Source organism: Haemaphysalis longicornis, unplaced genomic scaffold (genome assembly GCF_048455015.1).
Source record: "Haemaphysalis longicornis isolate Haplotype H1 unplaced genomic scaffold, Haemaphysalis longicornis Haplotype H1 scaffold_3, whole genome shotgun sequence".
NCBI lineage: Eukaryota > Metazoa > Arthropoda > Arachnida > Ixodida > Ixodidae > Haemaphysalis > Haemaphysalis longicornis.
The window spans coordinates 80,529,949-80,550,516 of NW_027526335.1; the positions used below are offsets into that span (position 1 = coordinate 80,529,949).

At 46.6% G+C, this 20,568-nt stretch overlaps 1 protein-coding gene across 3 annotated transcripts in view; it reads right to left on the reverse strand.

The window, feature by feature from the left end:
* LOC144174726 (cell adhesion molecule Dscam1-like) overlaps positions 1–20,568 on the reverse strand; it is a 388,470-nt gene that overhangs the window by 53,826 nt on the left and 314,076 nt on the right. For all 3 annotated transcript variants that reach the window (XM_077703557.1, XM_077703559.1, XM_077703558.1), the window contains 3 exons: positions 19,165–19,326; positions 16,585–16,740; positions 14,581–14,883 (listed from right to left, as the gene is read on the reverse strand). In XM_077703557.1, coding sequence (XP_077559683.1) covers positions 14,581–14,883; positions 16,585–16,740; positions 19,165–19,326 — 621 coding nt within the window. The remainder of the gene's footprint in view (positions 1–14,580; positions 14,884–16,584; positions 16,741–19,164; positions 19,327–20,568) is intronic.

Consider the following 20,568-nt stretch of genomic DNA (forward strand, 5'->3'; position numbering starts at 1 on the left):
ATGCTAGTTCCATGAAGATACGTTCACCGGCATGCAGCTTTCACCGTCCCCCAGATTTCCACATGAGTTTTTTATGTTTGCGCGTAATACAAGTTCGTCCAGAGTTTATGAACGTTGCGTGAATCATAGCGATTACTATACTGAGATCGTAACTGTGGTGTGTGGCAGCTGCGGGCTGTTTTATTTACCATAACATTTCGCCATCCAAAACCTGTGTTTCTTTCGCTTTATCTTAGTGGCACCAGTTCATGTCTGCATTTGGTAAACACTTCTAAACACTTGTAGTTGAAAACTAGCGAGTGTCCCGTCTACTTCTTTCTAGGTCCCTGTCCGCTTTTCGCTGGTAAAATGGTTCCATGTCAACACCAACTAGCCCAACTTTAAGCTTTAACTAAACATTTGGTTAATGTTTAGGTCAAGGTTGCTTCTGTAACCCGTAATCAATGTGTGTATGCTGCCCAGGTGCAGTTTCAGAAATTGTTAATTAATCGCACCTTAAGCAAAACTTGACGAAAAGAACGGCAGCAAAGCTTGTCTTCTGGTTACCGGGAATGTAGCGTTCAGAACGCCCGACTACTACATAATTTAGACAATCCGATCAAATGACCGGTGACTGAAGGGGGAAAGATAATATTTCTGTTCAAGAATCATGATTTTACCGCTTTTAGCCGCCTTCAATAAAGTAAACTATGACTTAGTCTGTGAAGGAGAATCGTTAAGCTTTCATTATAGACCTGCAGAATGCCGTTGTCCTTCCGGTATAAGCTACGCTTCCCTCGACAAGACGTGTGAAGCAAAAAAATATAAAAAAAGAAAACAGGAACGACGAACGGAAATTTACATACCTGCGTTCAGATTATCGCTGTGTTGTTATCGCGGTTACTATTAATGTCCAGACCGCAGAAAGTCAAGTGCGGCAACACAATGCGGACCTTAACACTCCAAACGTTTCCCGGCGCGTTCGGAGGATTTATTTTGCGTGGAAACATGGTCATTACTCACGAGAAGGCTGAAATATTTTTTACAGCACTAAAACAAAAAAGAAAGTATTTGCGGGACCAAAACACGAGCGCACTATTTGGCCAGTGAGGCCACAATTTTTCACCGGAAGGAACCATTTCTGTCGGGTTGGAATGAACCAAACTCATGAACCAACTAGCGCGAAGCTGCGCCTCGCTCCCATCCTTCACGTCCTGCTTACAAGAAAAATGGAGTGACAAAAAAAAAAAATAAACAGCAGCGTATGCCTTTCCTTTATTGCATCTGGAAAACAAAGTCCGAGTTCTGGATGTTGTTGCGGAAATCTCATTTTTCGACCATGCAGATATAAATAGATACTTTATTTGTTTGTTTGGTTCCATGGCACACAAAGCTGTCTGGAAACGCAGTTTAAGCATCGTCTTTTTTTCTTCCTTTATCTTCTTCCGTGCCCGCTCAGACAACACCTGGGCCCCTCAACCTCTATTTAAACGTTACCCGAGACACCGTGTTTCCTTTTCAGGAAACATTCCTCGACCCATGTTTGATTATTCCTGTACCTACCTCTAATACACAATCAGAATATGATCCCTGATTGCGGATTTAACTCAATTTTCCCTGCAAAAAGAGTTACCATGTCACCAGTGCATCGTTTTAGGGGCGAAGCCCTTTAAGGGCTTGGGCTGTTGGCGTGTCCTGTCGTCGTCGTCGTCGTCGTCGTAATCGTCGTCTCATGTAGTCAAGGTACTAAAACACCGGGAAAGTCGTTCACGCCTCACTCTAGAACATAACGCGTGCTAAAAAACACCGGTACAGTCGTTTACGCCTCGCGCTGGAGCGCTTCGTAATGCGTACTAAAAAATACACCGGGGCACTCGTTTACGCCTCGCGCTAGAGTGCTTCGTGCTTCAAAGACACGAGACCTTGACAGCAAAGTTATACACCTCTAACCCCAAAACGGTTTCATCTCCGTGGGCAAAAACGCCAAGGCGCCAAGAATACACTCATACCATGAATGCTTTGCTCCTCCCCAGGTTTCACGTTAGTGGAGATGACCCGGGGTTTTTGTTGACTTCAAAGCACATCGGTAAGGCAATTCGCCCTTTTTGCACCCTTATCGCCCAAAAAGGTGTAGCATAAGCGGAATAAGGGTGTTGGTAAGTCATTATACGCCCTTTTTCTTGGGCTCCAACACCCTAATTTCTTCAAGGCTTCTTCGTGCATACGTCTGTAGTAGAGAAAAATCATGGCTCTCACTTTTCCGCGTTAACACGCCGAGAAAGCCTCAGGAAACTTGTGTAAACACTTGAGAGTATGACGAAACGATGGCGCGGCGTGAAGGAGAAAAAAACTGCCGAAAACCACCTTAGGTTCATGTAGAAGAGAAATGAGAAGGTTTGTCATGACTAAGACAATTCTTGCGATGCAACATGCATCGGCGGGGCTGTTCTTAATCTTCAAAGGACTGGTAGTTTTCCTTCTCCCATTTGCGAACTGGATAACTTGGCTAAAGAAAAAGTATACTGATCTTAAACAAGGAAGCTAAGAATGACGCGCGGTTTAAGGCGGAAGGCTTAAAGGAGCCATGAAGAGAAAACAGAAGTTTGGTTCATTCAAAAGATTGCCTCGTTAGAATCATACTGACACCACTTTTAACGTAAACTTCGCTCAAATAAGCTACATAATTAGGAAAAACGGGAATGGTCATGCGACCCACCAGCTCATTTCCCGCAACAGAACCTATGATGTCACATAAGCTAAGCTCTGCGATTGGCGGAGGCTGGCAGAAGCAGACGCAAATTTGGTAGAGCTTACAAACTAGACGAACGAGCGATTTGCGCTTAAATTTAGGGCACATTCTTTACAAAGCAATAAGAATGATGGGACAAACAGTGGAAGTTACGAAAGCACATGTAAACATAGAAGTACTGATGCGTTCTGCTGTTCGTACTGCGCACAGCATGCTTGGTTTAGCTGCACAGCACTACGGGGCTTGGGGTTGTCTCAGACGACACTGGCCGATTGACGCAAGCAACGGTGTCTTACGTGACCCCATTTGTCGAGCGAGCACTGTTTCAGGGAACGAATATTTTCTCCCAGAACAAAAACAAGCCAGGTTTAAATGCGGGCAAAAACAAACCAAACGCTTTCCACGGTATGGTGGCGCCATCTAGGTTACGGAACGTAAAGAAACGCGGGAAAAACCAACACCGCTGTACAGGGTGGAGACAACCTTTGAACGGTCCCGTGCCGCCGCAATTGGGCCAACGGGCTCAACGCGTTATTCTTTTCGTTTCCCACGAGACCTAGCAACGCGAAACAGACAATATGATTCAAACTTCCTCAGTAAACCGCGTTGCGGCGATAATTTTAGCGCGGTTTTGACACAATGACTTGCTTCGGCGGCGAGCGAGCAACCGAAAATGGCGGTGCCAGCGTATACGTGTCTCTACCCTGTACGGCGGATGCGTGAATGAAGGTACTCTAGGCTGCAGAGCGGTCGGTTCCTGTGATGTCATTTAAGACCACGAAAACGCACGATTGAGCGGGAAAATCAAAATTTTAACCTAAATTGTTTAATTTCTCAGTGAATAAAGCACCGTTTGTATCCGGACAAGCGCTGGGGGCACTATAAAACACGAAATCTTTCGAATAAAACCAACTTGCATTTTCTCTTCATGGCTCCTTTAAGTTTCCCATTCTGCGGAAAAATGCCGCTGTTATACGGCGCAGAAAATGACCGCCGCGGAAAAAATAAACAAAAAAATTAAGGAAGCTCATACTAGCAGGTAAAACATGAAGGTAGCGAAGCTGTACGCAACCTTCACGATCTCCACGAAGGTTTAAGTCCACGACTGCAGCCGATTTGCTTTTCCTTCGCTGCCGCAACGACCTTTACTGCATCATTGTTGCTATAACTGTGAGCTTCGTTCGTTTTTTTTTTTGGAAGTGATAATCATTGCAGGGGCGTACGCTATGATGTGTTTTTCTCGCCCTGAGCAAGTGTTGCCACAATTACGGCAAACGCTGGAGCTTTTTTTTTCTTTTTTTTTACCGACAAATGTGCGCCGAGGAAGCTGGGCGGTCGCCGCCAGGCACGCACATACCAGAGCTCTGCATTTTCTTGTTTGTTTAAGTGCTGGGCGATCGCCGCGAGGCCCGCGCGCACGTGCGTGGGCTCGCGTGCGCGCGCTCAACAATTTCTTGGTATTTTTACCCGCGGACACGAAAAGTTACGATTTGCTAAACAGCTTCGCTTCTAAAAACACATTTGAGTTCACATGGTGAACTCAAAACTACTGATGTGCCCCGGAGAATGCTTTTAGGAGAGTGCAGGATAAATTGGGCTGGAGAAGCGGTTGAGATGCGTGAAGGACCCATCTGGGTGGTCAAACGTAGGTGTGAGGAGACACGCGACCATGAAAAAATTATAGGAGGTCCACAACGGAGCCTTTCAAACGCTGGGGTGGTGATACCCATCGGCAATAAAGGAGAAAAAGTACAGAGAGCTAACTTGCACAAAAAAAAAATAAAGAGCAGAAAAAACGTCCTGAGCTGTTAATCGACCAGATTTAGGGGAAATCTCCAAGGTGGAGTAAGTTTCTGTGGAGAAATCAAGTTTACTACAATCCAATTCTGCAAAGGAAAATTTGACATCCACCTCAATGCAGCCAATCGGCTACAAAGGAAAGCTATGCAGCTTTTTCAGAAACTTCGCAGTTGAAGAGAAATTCGTCCTGTTCCAGGATTCGTCCTCGTCCTGCATTGAGGTGGATGTCAAATTTTCCTTCACAGTCTTGAGCTATCTGGGGAGCCATAAGTGCGAATCGGATAATATTTTCTCGATTTCACTGGCTGCCCCTTATTCTTTTGCGACCAAGCAAGTTGTTCTACCGAGAGCAATATACAAGGTTTCAGCCAGTGGCGAAATTATTGCTCAGCATTTTTCTTTTTTCACTTTCTCATTGACGTGTAAGCCTCATGACAGAGGTATGGCAATCGACCAGATCTCTCTGGTCACCCGTGCCAGGACTGCAGCCAAGGCCCAAGGGTACCTGAACGGAGTCCAATTCCTACCTCAGCGAGTAACGGTCCAACCACCGCCGTTCGCTCTAATAAACGTTTATTCTCTCTATCTTGCCGTACAACACCTGCCACAAATCCGACCGAACGTTCTTTGTCATCTGGAACGTAAAAGTGGTGGCATCATCTAAACGTCCGCTATAACCAATTTTTGTAATCAGTTTTTCTTTTAATTACTATTAACTTAAAAAACACACCTAAGAAATAAAACACCCAAGCGAGGCATTTAAAGCATTACTGTCAAATTTCCGAATGTATCCTCTCATTCTCTTCAGCTCATTTGGGCCGCAGACCATATCTTTTTCAACGACGTCTATTCAGTTTAATTTTCCCGCCTTTGCACTGCGCGTGCGCCATCTTTTCAAACAGCAGTGCCGGACGATCGTAGGATTGCGGATGCCGCAAGATGGCCTTACTGTGACACGCTAAGAATAGCGAGCATTTTCTGGGAACACGAATTTTAACTGGTTTATTTGCTACTTCAGTAATCGGCGTGCTCACATTACTCCTGCAGGCTCAGCAGATGTATCTAACGTGTGTTTCTAAGTCGAAGGCCCCAACATATTCAATACGCTCATCCTTAGTCAGTTAAAGCCGTGCACGGTATAATTATGTACGCCCTTAAAGGAGTAGAGACACAAAATTTCAAAGCTGAGATAATTATGTAAAATGCGTCCTTTTCATCAGGGGATATCTCCCAGAAAGTTTCAGTAGTAACCGTTCAGTATAACATATTATAAATCCATTTGAATCTTTGCCCTCACGAGAAAGCCAAGAGCGGGCCAGCATAACATCATCTGCTCCTTCCCCCAAACTGCCGACGTCAGGGCTCCCGTGACGTGCCGACGCGCTGGCTGCGGTTGGCGCGCTGCTACGCCCTGTGTACACGCCATGGTTTTGAGACCGACGTCATGCTGCCTGGGCGGATGGTGAAGACCTCGGCCGGTTTGGGCGCGCGCGTGCACTCGTTCGCGCGCGCGCGTCCACATTGACAGCGGTGCGACAAGAATGGTGACGTCAGGGGCGCCCTCCTGCCATGGCGGCCGCTCGGCTTTCGGTTTGTAGAAACCGAAACTGACACAAATAAACGCCGCCGTAAATGAGTGTATACGCTGCAATCGACCGTCTAATGTCCCATTCTATGACTAGTGGGCTGGTAGGCCCCCATGGCAGCGAAAAAAACGTAACACGAAAATTTCGTTCAGTACTCATTTAAGGGTGTAAATCCCTGTATATAAGCAACACTCTCAAACCTTAGCTACGAAAACAAAAAAAAAAACACCCTTTAAAGTGTTTTGCAGTTTATAGCACACACCCTAGCAAAACACAAGAGTACGCCCTTTTAAAGGGTATTTTGTTGTTAATTATACCATTTCAAAGGGTTTTTGTTTTTTTATTGGTGTAAAAGTGTTGGTTATAGAGAAAGTGTGTATCCGCTCTGGTGCTGACTATTTACGTGTGTCTTGCGCTCTGGAGGGCCCGGGTTCTATTCCCATACTCAAAGTTGCCTAATTTTCTTTCAACTCAATTAATATTATAGACGCAGGGAATCTGGCTCTCTGTCGAAAACGGGTATGAGAAACCATGTCCTAGATGTAAAAAAAATGAAGAGACGATGTCTTGTTGTTGCTTGCGCGTAAGAGATTGCGCCACCGCTATCGGTTTCCGACAATTCCTTTCGAAAGCAGCAAGAGATTAGGGTGAATATCTGGCTTGCTCCAGTTGCGCCATGTACTTTTTAAGCATCGGCCTGAAATGCGAGAGTTCGCGCTCTTGCTTCTACTTCTCGAAAGAAAAATGTGCGGCCGACTGCTGTGCAGACATTCAAACCTATAGCAAGAGTCAGTATAGAACAATGTAAAGCCGATCCCGGTTGTTAAAACCCGTGCCCAAGACAGGCATATCACGGAGAAGCAAAACAGGGGGAGGAATACGGTTTTATTCCTGTTTTTTATCTCTCAAGTCTCCTCCGTTTTTCTTCGGGTAGAGAGGGGGGGCCGTCTTCTGCTCAACTGTACTTTGTGTTTTCTTAACTTTCCTTTATGGCTGCAGCTCAGTGCTCGCGTAGGACATTTCGCCTGCGGAGAACACAGTCAATTTTGGGGCTCGGCCATTAATTACTAGCGCGACAAAATTAATTAAAGCACTCCTTCTTGCCACTCTGGGGCCCGAAGCCGTTCTCCCCGCGGGCTCATCGATTTTCTGTCCAGCTCCATCGACGTCGATGCAATTTGCAAACGGCCCGGTTTTTCGCAGTCACCCGAAAATAAGAAGGAGCTGCAGAAGACGAAGAAGGCACGGGGGATCCGCTACCTCCTCCTTTCTCTTCCCCTTCTTCCAAGCTGCCACGGCGGATGTCTTTCGCACGCCGCTGCATCCATCTCTGGAGTGAATTGCCTTATCGGCAGAGCCGTGTTCTACGATGATTTCTCGCACAAAGATTGCGAAGAACAGCACCGGCGGTAGCAAGACCCGCCTGAACGCCGGCTCTTCTCCTGAGGGGCGAAGTTATTTCGCCACCAGGACTAGCGAAATTGAATCCGTCGCTTGGTTTGGATTTCGTTCGCTTATAGGCGCGCGGCGCTGATCAAGATGGCTGGTTGGCAACATTGAAGTCATTGTTATGCAGCAAAACACGAGTTCGCTTCGGGAGTTCACGAATCACGCTACTCTAAAAAAGCGAAGGAAACAAGAGCGAAAAAAAAAAAACAACAACGCTGTGACGGACGTTGGTAAAGAACACACTGAGACGGGTGGTTCAAAAAGGAATAGTAAATGAAATTTTCTGATTACTCGCGATCTGGCATGTTTTAAGTGAATACTCGCGGTTTCTCGACTTTTCAAGCCGACAAGGGCATCGAAAACGAAACTTTGAACCTTCTTCTTTTTCTCGCTGTAGTCAGGAGTGTTACGAGGAGGACGAAGTTGACAGTGGCGCACTGCGCCATGCTAACCCGTCTCTGAAGATGTCGATGCCAACGGATGGGGCGTAGCGCGGGCGTTAGTGCTGTCATGGCCGGCTAGAAAAAATCATCGCTTCGTCTACCAATGTTACTGGAATATGTGCTGCCGCCGCGTAACGAAGCTTCCAAAACTTAAAAAAGAGAAAAAAAAAACAGACAAACGATAAAGTAGTTCCACTCAACGTGAAAGCTATCGAGGTACGGAGCAGTGATCCGCCGGAAGGGCTGTGGCGTCCTCTCCTGCCTAGTTTCAGTATCCGCCAGGCGTTGGTACCGCAAGTAATCAAGAGAGCGCGCCGCAGCCCCTGGAAAGGTTTTTAAGGAGACACTGGGGCGGTATTCTCGTAACTGTCCCTTTTGAAAGCGTCCCTTTTGCGCCCCTTCCTCGTGACGTACTTCCGTTTAAGCAGTGAGCGTTGACAATAGGTTTGCCGCGCTTGCATTACGTCACTTCCGGTTTTTTGCTTTTAGCGAATCAGGGCTTGCCAAAAGGGACACTTTTGAAAGGGATTCAAAAGGGACAAAACTCGAGAATACCGCCCCTGGACTGAGTTTTCAATAACTCGGGGTATTAATTCTCTAATTCGTCATGTTTTCCTTATTTTGGCTTATTGTATACTTATTTGCGGCCTAGCAACGGCAGCTTCCATGGCAACGATGCAGCGCAAATACCACTTACAACAGTTTGCACATGAGTAACGTTTGCCTCTGTGGCGCAGTGGGATATACATGAGCTTCGTAACCGTAAGGGACCCGGGTTCGACCCAGACCAGGGGAAGCGGTGATTTTTTCGAAGCCTCTGTTTGCGTGCATGACGCCGCGACGCCGATATTCCGGACTGATAAGAGCAGTGGAGCCTAAGGGCAATGACAATGTTTTCCTCGCTTTCCTATTTTCGGCGGCAAGGACGGCGAGCACCTATAATGGATGTTGTGATGACCGACATATTTCTCCGCTGCCGGTAGTATGCACCCAGAAGGTTTCCTGTATTGCTTGAAGCCTTATCTTCTAGGTTTTATGTCTATGTATGGGACTAGTAATAGTACGACGTTGTCGCGACGACGTTAGCACATCGGCCGCAATTCGCTTTGCGAAAGAGTGATCGGCGGTGCATTGTGAAAAAGGTCGTCTTAATGCCTGCACTGAACCCAATAAAGGTACAGAAATTGTACTTTGCAAAAAACAGTACCGGTATGTATAAAAATACGCGGTCTGTACGTACGCGCCGTAATTAATGGTGAGGTTCCTCTAATTTCAGACCGCGAAGTGTACCAGTGATTAACAAGTACAGCTCGCTTCGGGGAGATATCATTTCTAGGGTTTGGTTACCTCGACCAAAGCGACGTGTCTTCAAGAAGGGTGGCTGTGGAAATTTTTGTATTGCACCAAATACAGATATTCCAGAAAAAGCTCGCTTTCAATATCCACGCACACATCGAATATTTACTCGTGAGCAAAAAATGCAAGAAAAGGACGAGCAATCCGCGGAGTAGTAAGGTGCCGTGGCCGCTCTTACCGAAACCACCGATAAGGTTTAGTCACAGATGGCTCAGCAGAGTCTTTTTTTTTCGGGGTGTGCTGCAGCAGTGCCCTTCGAGTTCTGCAGTCTGTACGGGTAGCTTCATATATGTGTCGTTAATTTGTGGTTATTGTTATAATTTCAAGCTTATCTTATCAATCTCAACGAACGTGAAAGGGCGAACGGTTTTTATAGCAAGGCACTGTGCCATGATGCTACCGAAAGCGGGCCAGAACACCCCTTCGATTGATTATGGGGTTTATCGCCACGGAACTACACAGGTTATGAGGCGCGCCGTAGTGAAGGGCACCGGAATAATTTTGACCACCTGGGGATCTTTACCGTGCGCCGAAGTCTCGAACAGACGTGCGTTCTTGCTTTTCCGCCTCCGCCAGAAAAGCGGCCGCGGCGGTCGCGAATCAGACCCGAGACCACCCCTTCGAGCAGTATTGTTGGCCCAATGCTCTTCCGTACACACAAGCCGTCACCCGTTGAAGGGAGAAAGAAGGCCCCACTTCCCATCACAGCACACAGAAAGGAGTGCCTCAAGGAGTCGCCTTAAGTCCTCTATTATTCAACCTTACCCTTAACCACCAAAAGCATCTTCTCCCTCCCGGCATCAAGGTTACCCGCTGAATCATTTGTATGTTTCCTTTGCATAAGGTATTTTTTGTATTTTTACTGTTCTAAATTAGACCTTAAACGCCTGATGTATGTGTGGCAGCTATTGGAGACGAGTCAGAGCATTAAACAGACTCAAGCTTCACAACAAGCGCTTCATATACGTCTGCTGCGCACTGTTTTTGACAGCTCTAAGGTTAGGCAAAGAATTAGTGTGCTCTCGGCACTTCCACAAGCGTCTCCGCGTAATTACTTCTTTTCTGCGTACACGACGCAACGTGGGAAACGCATATACGCGCGCGAAATACTGTTGCGATAAGAACAAAAACAGCTTGAATGTTATGGCTAAGCACTTCACTGGCAACAGACAAACGATATTGGGTGAATAAAATGCGTTCTTTGTGTTATGCTACAAATCCACCTGGGTTGTAGATATCCTTGCATTGCTAAGTAACGGCATCGAATATTTTTCTCCAAAGGAATGTTCAGTAAAAGCGAAAATCAAATTCTCAAATCGAATACAAATTGGTGAAGAAAATTGACATGCATGGTGGTGTCAGGCATCACGGAATTCAAAATTACGTGTATTCCAAGGCCTCAAGGGTCTTGATTTAGGATTATTTAAAGGTGTGTGCATCATATTTTTATGTGCAAATATCGTAGCTATACCTTCCTTAAAGTGTTATTTTTTTAAATTTTAGCATTTTATACTCTCGTGAAAAATTTGTTGTTGGGGGTTGCTCTATGACAGGAGCAGTAAACATAGTGCAAAGTTGTTGCAAATCCACAAGCATATGCACATTTAAAATATAACACAACATATAGCACAAAAAAACGCGACACAAAATATAACACAAGAAAATCAAATTGGGAAGCCGCTATAAATTTATTTTTTATTCTAAGGCGCCAAAATTTGCCTCAAATAACGTCTCCTAACCTAAACCAATGTCTCTTCCACTATTCTTTGGTGTCTACAGCAATTGAAACGCTCCTCGATAGCATTAAAGCAAATAGCAAAGGTTGTAGTCACTAGGTGGGGAAATAAAGAAAAATAGGGGCCTTTGTAATCAAACCTGATTTATGCGAATATATAGCGAAACAGAGAAATTGGCAAAGCGGTTGCCATTCGAGCCGGCACTAAGCCTCGGAACACATGTCGAACGAACGTGCCGTCGGCTTTTGCTTCAGAATTTTGCAAGCCAGGCTCCAACAGCGTTACATATTGAGCAGGCACGCTTTTTTGCATTCAATTTTGAGCTCCTCGCCAGCCGCTCTATAATTCCACGCTAAGCAGCTCGTCACGACAGCCGCCACCTGACACCAGCATCGACCGCAGGTTCCTAAAATAACGATTCGTCAATAATCTCGTCAACCCACAAAAAGAAAGAGGCACGGATCGATCGATTGCACAGAGAATAAAAAAAAAAGATACTCTTTCGTCGTACTGAAGCTCCTTAAAAAATGCCATAACGACCTGCCGTGTACGGCTGTGGATATTAATGCGACATCGCTCGAAAAGCTGCGGAATGTTTCTGATACCAGCGCTTTCGTTGTCCGCAATTTTGCCTTTTAGGTCGTTCTCGCTACGTTCGTGCGTCCGTCTGTGTTCCAGGCTTCGTTGTCCGAGTACAAAAAAGACAAGCAGCCCGTCGACCTGTATTTTACGGTTTCTCTACCGCCGCTTCTCGTTTTGTTCTCGCCTCCGCGGCGGCGGCAGTCGAAGTGCAAAGTCGCGGCTCGAAATTGCCTCGATAAATCGATGTCGAGGGAGGGGACGGAGTCATTGCTCAGCGCTGCCAGAGGCGGCGGTCGCGGTTCCACGCGAGCGAAGAAATACGTCGACGCTGCCTACGTACGCTGTTCGGGTCAGGAACCGGAAAAGACCAAAGGAGAAAGGGAAAGCAAGAAAAAAAGTACGCGGGGTACTTTTGCCTTATTTCTTTGGCCACAAAATGGCGGCGGAATCGAAAGTAAAGGTACGAGAACAGATACGCAAGAAGAAAAAGGAAGGGGAGGGGGATACGGGCGTGTAGAGACTCGGAAAGCAAGTGTGGGGAAGCTCATATTTTCCCCTTTCGAACAGGAGTCCCCGATATAGGGAAAAAAGTAGGTGGGTGAGCGTGGGGTACAACAAGGCCTGAGGGAAGAATGAGAGAAAGAGAAAATGGAAGAGGTGGTCAAGGGGTCTCTACGCGAAGAACTATAGAAAGAAGGTAAACCATACGAAAGGTTACAAAAAGTAGAAGCTAGAAGTGGGCCTGGCTTTTTTCGGGGATGTTTTGTTCTGCAGCGAAGTTCGTTTTTCTTTGTTATCGCTGGGATGGAATCAATTTTGAAACAATCGCGCCGAAACCGAGCGCTTCGAGAACCGTCCACCTCTTGCCGCCAACGTTTTCGTCGTCTCCGGCATTTCGAGGGATTCGCGTTGCTATGCCGCTTTCCTCGGTTCGTTTATTTTTCATGACTTCGCAGCCACCGGAAAAACACCAGCGACTTCCAAGCAACAATGGACATAGGCAGAGAGGGGAGATGGAAAGGTGGTAGCTGTTAAGTTGAAACTTCAGGAAGCAAAAAAAGAAAAAAGCTACATTCTGGTCAGTTTTCATCGCTCATTCCAGCCGGCTATCGCGAGCATTTATCGCGCTGTGTGTCTTGACATCTCTTGGTGCGCTTTTGTTGTGTTATTCTCCCCACGATGGCTCGATTCTCATCTCGACCTCCTGAAGGGCTGATTGGTCCTGTGAAATAGATAGCCTTCGTTCTGTTTTGTTGTGTTCCTTCCTCGACGAGATAAGCTTTCCACGTCGCGTTCGCCAGTCCAAGGCAATGCTGACTCTGGAAAACAAGATTTAAGTGGTACTACAAAATCGAAATGTCCCGTGCTGTATGAAACAAAGCGAAATAGCCTCTAAAACTAACGCGAATGGCGAGATCGGGCATTTGGAGCTTCTTCTCAGAACTTGAACTGACTGGTTCACTTTTTTTTGGACGTCTTCGGTACTCTCGGGCGAGTCATCCGGGAGATGGAAAGTTTGTAGGAATGAAGCCGTCGCTACCACCAGCTCACGACCACAGCGTTGACAGTAGGACTGCCGCATAGGAAGCCCACGTACTCAGCAAAACATTTCTAAAACGTAGCTAGGAAGATTCAGTAAACGTTTTTGAACTCCTTCATTGCGACCAGTGTACGCGAAAGCAGCAATGAACTTTAGAAAAGAAAAAAGGGCGCGTATCTGCTCACTTCAATTCAAATGTCGTCGAAAGACGACATTTCATTGACATTTGAATTGAAGTGAGTGAAAGACGACTCCTGCCGCCCCTGCCACGTAAATGCCTATTTTTCCCACCCATCCTTCCCATGCTCTTCTCCTCCCATTTCGGTCCTCTCACCATACACACAGCACAGGTTTGCTCAAGTCAATTCAATTTTCCCGCGTTCTACTGCTCGTGCCATCTACTGGAACCTTCTTTTACTGTTTAACCCGGAACACTGCCACAATGGGGCGCCGCGAGCGCTTTTTTACTTTGAGGTGAAAATATATATTTTTTTTCAATGCGTATTTGTTTATCCCCTATCGCAAAAATCAAGGAGCCATGTATTTTTAATGAAGAGAACAATTCAGATGCCACTTATGTATTGATGTCTTGCCTCAAATGTGCCTAAAGTTTTCTTTTTGCTCAACAATGTTGACAAGTAGGAATATTGCCACCAGATATAGTAGTTTTGAAGTTTTTGCATATATAAGCGTCTAGTTCACGAATTCTTTTAAATTTTGTCTGTGCCGCTGACTCTAGGGAGAGACTGAGAGCCCAAAGTTTTTGCGTTTAGATAGAACAAGAAAGACTATCGTCTTTAAAAATGTTGCATCTAAGTATACTATCGCAGCCTGCGCTTTTGAAATCATTGGCATATTTTACGCGCACAAAAGGGTCACGTTGAAGATGAGCGCAAGAAAAACAAAAATAAGAAAAAGAGAAATGCCCAAACATGCACTTATAGTGTTCTTTTTCTTGCTCTGACCTTCCGCATGGCGATTTAGTAAGAAAAATGAATTTATTTGCGGTGTAGGCCGCTGAGACCCTTTCGCATTTTTCTCCAAAAGCTGCGCACAGCAAGCCACGTCCTCACCAATGCACCGTCAGTGGTTACAAAGGTAGGCTAGCACTACTTCTAGTGTATTCTTCGCACATCAAGTTCGGTGAGCCTCAGGAACATGGCGTCACCGACGCAATCAGTCACACAGCCATGACGGCCGAAACTCAACGAAGCACGTTGATGAGCTGTTTTTGATGATCCTATTCGTAAACGAAAAGGTCTACCAGCCACTGCAGTCGACTTGTTCAATTTTATCTGTGAACCAGAGCTACGGTTACTTTTTCAGTAAGCGCTTTCCTCGGGCTGTTTCCGGTACCCACCGGTGACGAGCAGCTGTATTTCGTTCTTCTCCTCGGCTCCGGCGCCGTTGCTGACGACGCAGACGTAGGTGGCGCTGTCCTGGACCGAGGCCCTGCGGAAGACGAGCGTGCCGCCGACGAGCACGATGCCCGGCTCGGTGAGCGGCAGCAGCGGCCTCAGCCGGGCGCCGTACAGCCGGTACCAGCGGTACGACGGCTGCGGGTGGCCCTGGGCCTCGCACGGCACGAACAGCGCCGAGCCCTGGGGGCCCTCCACCTGACGACTCCAGTGAATCACCTTGGCCGGGATGCTCGAGTGGGGCTCTGCCGTTGCGGTCGGGGGAAAAAGTTGGGGATTGTTAAAGTGACCCTGCAACACTTTCGATAAGCGCTTTCACTCTTTCCTTCGCGTCTGGAACAACTGCAAAAGCTATAGTTACCGCCAGCACGGAGCGGCACTGCGTGATTTGCTCGTCGCACCAGGTATACGCCTTCCATTTCTGCTTTGTTTTTGTGGCTTTATTTTCAATGTTGCTATCGAAAAGCGTTCATCGCTGAAACTGAAGGGAAACCGACCAACATTTGCTACATGACCTTAGTGACGTAATTCGAGCCGTCGAAGAACGTCAAGACTGGAAAAGAGAGGAAAATCTTTTGAGCCAGTTTACAAGTTATCTGATGGGCATAGAGCAGTAATTTTTAGGTGAGGTATACTTCGCGACCCCCTAATCTAAGTACTGGGTGTGTTGTGTGACTACGTTTTGAAAGCATTTAACATTTGAAAAGAAGTTGCATAAAGTGTCGCGGGGTCCCTTTAAAGGGGCAGTGAAGACAAGATACAAGATTGGTTCACTAAAATAGTGCTTTGTCCCAATAACAATGACACTAATTTTATCGCAAACTTCAGACAAGTAATCGAGATGTCAAATACAACGGGCGGCAGTGACGACTACCCAGCCACTTCAGGGCGATTTATGATGTCACAGCACCTTGTGTATGCGACTGGCGGCCGACGGCCTAAGCCCCCGTTAAGAAACATCACTGGGAGGTTGTTGTGGGGTGCCTAGTTCCACTTGATCGCATCACCTGAATGCCAACGTGCAGTCACCACGCTGATAACTGTTTATATTGCTGCCACTTATGACGACACTGTAGCAGAAAATTTGGAAGTTATTTCAATATTTCTTGCGTGTTTGTTAATAAAGAAAAGTCTCCAGTGGCTGGAATGGAACTAACTAGGTTACCAAAGGCTGGTTTTTTATAATTAAACGAGGATGTATGTTGCCTTCATGGCCCCTTTAAGGAGACTCTGAAGTGAGTTTGTCAAGGTCTAATTTGTGAATAATTGGTTGATTGGGGGGTTTAACGCGCCGACGCAACGCGGGCGATGAGGTGCGCCGTAGTGGAGGGCTACGGATTAACTTTGACCGCCTGGGGAAGTTTTAACGTGTGCCGAAATCTCGTACACACGCGCGTTTTTGATTTTCGCCTCCATCAGAAAAGCGACCGCCGCGGCCGGGAACCGAGCCCGCGACCTCGTGCTCAGCAGTGCAACGCCTTAGCCACTAGCCACCGCGGAGGGGTGGGGGGGGGGGGGGGGGTACATTTGTGAATAAATTGCGTAGTTTAGCCCGTGCAATTTGATATGTGACTGTTTAGCGGAAATGCGGAGCCTTAGTTCAGCCGTAATATGTGGCAGAAAGGAAAGCGCCATGCTTTCGCGGCCACCACAGCAGCTACCGACTAGTGATGTCACTCTAGTGGGAAATGTGTCTCCATGTGATCTCAGCATTCAAAATTTTGATTTTCGCTAATCTCACGGTTTGCTATGCACGAAACAGGACTTTCAGCATCATACATGTGCTGTTACGGTGCACCCCGTGGCCGGAGTTTATGACTTGTGGAAATAACCTCAAAGCCGGGGGTGTTCCATCCGAATACTCCTGCAAAATGATGAGAGCGTGAATGAATGAATGAATGAATGAATGAATGAATGAATGAATGAATGAATGAATGAACGCGCACCCGTGATGACAAGCTTCCCGGCCGTAATGCTGCTAGCCACGGCTCCCGTCAAGGTGTCCTTGGTCTGACACTGGAACGAGTGGTGGCTGTCTTCGGGCCCGGCTCGGCGGACGTGAAGCTCGCCGGTTGTGAAGGCCACGTACTTGGAATTCTCGTCTGCATGGGCGCGAGAGAGCAGACGTTAGGCTCACCCAAGGGGCCACTCAGCGCTCTAGATTAGCCGGCCGAGGTGCGAGCTACGGGACGAAGCAGCGCCTGACGTGATCAATATTCCCTGTGCTGCGAGAAGTGTGCGGCCGGGCATGTTCCCGCGACGCGGTAAGCGAAAAATATGGGCGCCGTTTCGGCGAAACGCGCCCTGGTTTCCCTGGCCCCTATAGCGTGACAGGCCGGGCACGACGCCTTCATCCAGGGGCTCTCGTGGCAATATTGCAAAAAAGTAGGGTCTCTGTAACGATTCCCACCAGAGTTCCAGGGAACCACGGAGGGAATAACGAGACTTGGCACGTTCTCTGATCCAACATCCGTATTCCGAGAAAAATGGCTTTAAAAAGGACGCGATCTCGCTAAACGAAGCACTATAGCAGAGGACATGCGGCAGGTTTGACTATATTGGTTCTTTGTTGAGAAGTTGAACTGCCGGGACGACTTTAATTTCCAGCAATTAGTGCGAAACAGTGCGAAGCAGAATTGGCGTTGGTCCCGCGAGCTTGTACCGTGGTAATGTGTAGTTCAAGCGCTCGGCGGAAACCGCAGTTTCCGGTGGGAAGCCATACAAGCTGATGCTGGACTATTTTGATACCACATATTCTCTTTTAAAAGAATGTAAGTTCATTTTAAATGCACGACGAAGTGTACTTGCATCTAAGAACATCGCAAAATAACATTTGCATTCTGACGGAATTTCACTCCAGAATTTTAAACTTAACGTTAAGAACTTCAGCACCTATAATTGCAGTGACCTTCTGTGTACGTATAAGCAAATGACATCCAAAACTCAGATGTACTTTTTCATCTATTTTTATAGATGACGCGGCATGGTATCATACAGAATACTGAAGCACTCGCTTTTATCCACTTTATTGAATTTAAAATTCACTTAGGTTATCTATGTTGGACGAAAAAAATTCAACGTAAAAAAACTTACCCCTGGCACTTTGCAGGGGGCAAATCTAACGGTCTCACCCTGTAACCAGCACTACATCCGAAACCAGTCTAACCGGATCAAACCGGTTTAACCACAGCTGTTGTAGAGGAGACCGACAGCCCAAATAGAAGGTCAGTGCAGCACCACCAGCATTTCTGCCGGCAAAATCGACGCTCTCTCCTCTTTCTTGCTGGTTAGGCACCCTTTTACTTTCCAGGCGAGCCACTCTGCGCATGTCCAAGCGTTGCCTAACAACGGTGACACGCCCTCCTCTTTCTTGGTGTCTCGGCATTCTTTCACTTTTCATTTATTTCATCCTTAAAGGTCCGAGTGTATTACATAAGATAGGGCAGGTCCCGAGGTACAGTGCAATGTTAAATATAACACACACAAAAAAGCAGAACAACATACAGAAACCAGAATCGAATCCAAGTGGATAGTAAGAACAATGCAAAACGTGAATGTTATCTGAAATCCCAAATATATATAATCTGAACTTCTTGAAATAAAAACATGAGGTACTCAAATTATAAAAAAAAAAAAACATGCGAGTTGCTCAGACAAGTGGTCAGTAAGCTTAGTGCGGAACGTTCCGCGGTCGGTGCATGACGCGCAGTGCTCCGGTAGGAATTCCACAGGGCTACTGCGTGAGAAAAAAATGAGGTGTTAAATTCTGATGTCCGGCCGTGGCGATATGAGCAATGGGTCTGCTGTAATTTAACCGTGCTTAAGTTCTGTGCGCTCGTCGAAACAATAAATTTCGTGAGCGGGGACGATAGTAGTAGCTGTAAAGAAGGCACAGACGGGTGACCATTCGGCGGGATTCAAGCGTAGGGAAGGAGAGAGGGGTTTTTATTTTATTGCATTGACGTTATAATTTTATGGGAGTATTGCGAAGATATGAAGCGAGCGGCGGGTTTTTGGATAGACTCTAATTTCGTTGCTAGGTAGACTAGTGATGGATGCCGGATTGGCGGAGCATATTCAAGTTTTGGGCGTACGAAAGTGACATAAGCTCGCTTTTTTTTTTACTCCAGTGGACACGCACTTGAGGTTGCGTCAAAAGGAGCCACTGGATGCTGCAGAGAGGTGATATCGATTTGGGTAGTCCGGAATAGCGATGACGTCAAGTGAACCCCGAGATATTTATCAGCTGATATACCGAGGCGATGGGAGTGGCAGTAATGGAATAAAGGTAGGAAACTGCGGCACGTTTATAAGTAAATGATGATGATTTGCATTTAGCTATGTTTAGTGGCATGATCCATTTATCACACCACGCAGCAATGAAGTCGGGGTCGCATTGAAGATTTGAAGCGTAGGTTAGCTACGCATTTAGGACAAGTTTTACGCAAGCGGCACATCTAGCGCTATCGGCCTAGAGACAGCGCCGTGGTTTCACGCCGGTAGAGTACCAGGCGATGAATACTTGCCTGGGATAGCTTGCACAGAAATGATGAAGCCGTCACTGCGGACCCACGAAGTCACAACGACGTACTCCCTGACGTAGTTGGGCACGTGACAACGGAGCACACCGGTGTTCATGCGGATGACGAAGTCATCGTAGACGCGTATCTCGTACGGTTGTTGCACCACTGCGGAGTAGAGAAAAAAGAAAGAAAAATCGACAGTGTTAGGTTTTCTACCCTTGTGCCAGTACGAACATGCGTGAAACGTCGTTACTGGGTCTATGTGAATTCGCGCACTGACGCGCGCGGGGTTTTCAGCTTTCATGGGTTTGCACACTGAGGCTGCAACTATGCTATGAGGTGCGCTGTAGCGGAGGGATACGGATTAGTTTACACTACCTGGGGATCTTTAACACGAGCCTCCTCTATCTTTTTTCTTACTCTCGATCTCACATTACCTTTATGTTATTCGTACCCGTTTAAAATATGAAGCCCTGCTGTTATCAGAACGACGTTCTCAGAATTAACGAAGATATCCCTCTCTCTCTTTAGCGTTTCTGAACAAATTCATTCATTCATTCATTCATTCATTCATTCATTCATTCATTCATTCATTCATTCGTTCCTTACAAGAAGGCAATCTTGATGATTTTAAGCCATTCTTGTTCTTGTTTCCATGTGTAGTTCTTTATCTTTAACTAGAGGTTGCTTGATTTGTGTAGCGAATTGTTTTTTATGTATTGTTGTTTCCATGTTTGATATTTTGTTTGCCATAATGTGCGGCTACATTTTTGTGCTGTTTATTTGCGTGTGTTGTATGCGCTGTACCGCCCCTCTTGCTTGGGCCGAAACTGGGCCTGCAGAATGTACTAAATAAATAAAAATAAATAAATTTACAGTACACCCTTGTTGTAAGAATATTGCTTTGTTCTAAGAAGTGTTTCGTTGTACCCCCCGCAGTATATAGAGGGCGCATCATACACCCTTTTTGCGAAGTATCGCTTATAGCAAAGCAATTTTTCTGTCCCGAGGACTTCGTGCGACCGGAGACGTTCATGGTGACGCACACACATATATGCTCCTGACAGATTTGATTTATACTTTCGGTCGGGTTATTTGTTTCAGCCGATTGCCGAGCGGGAGAAACCGTCTTGTCATCTGTAGAATGATCCTGCACGCCTCATGCTTTCAGGTATTTTGCATCCAAGCCGGGTATGGGGAGGGGGCATCCAAAAGTTGAAGGGGAGAGAGCGCTGGTCGCAGCCAACGCGTGAAACCGAAACCTCAAACGTTTTCTCCTCGCTCACTTCTCAGGCTTCAGCGGGAAGCCGCGCGTGCAACACGGCAATCTTTTGTGGCCCGCCGTAAAAGCGCGCGTTCACTCGTGGGTAAATTGGAGTTCAAGCGGCTTTAGGGAACGCGCTTGAA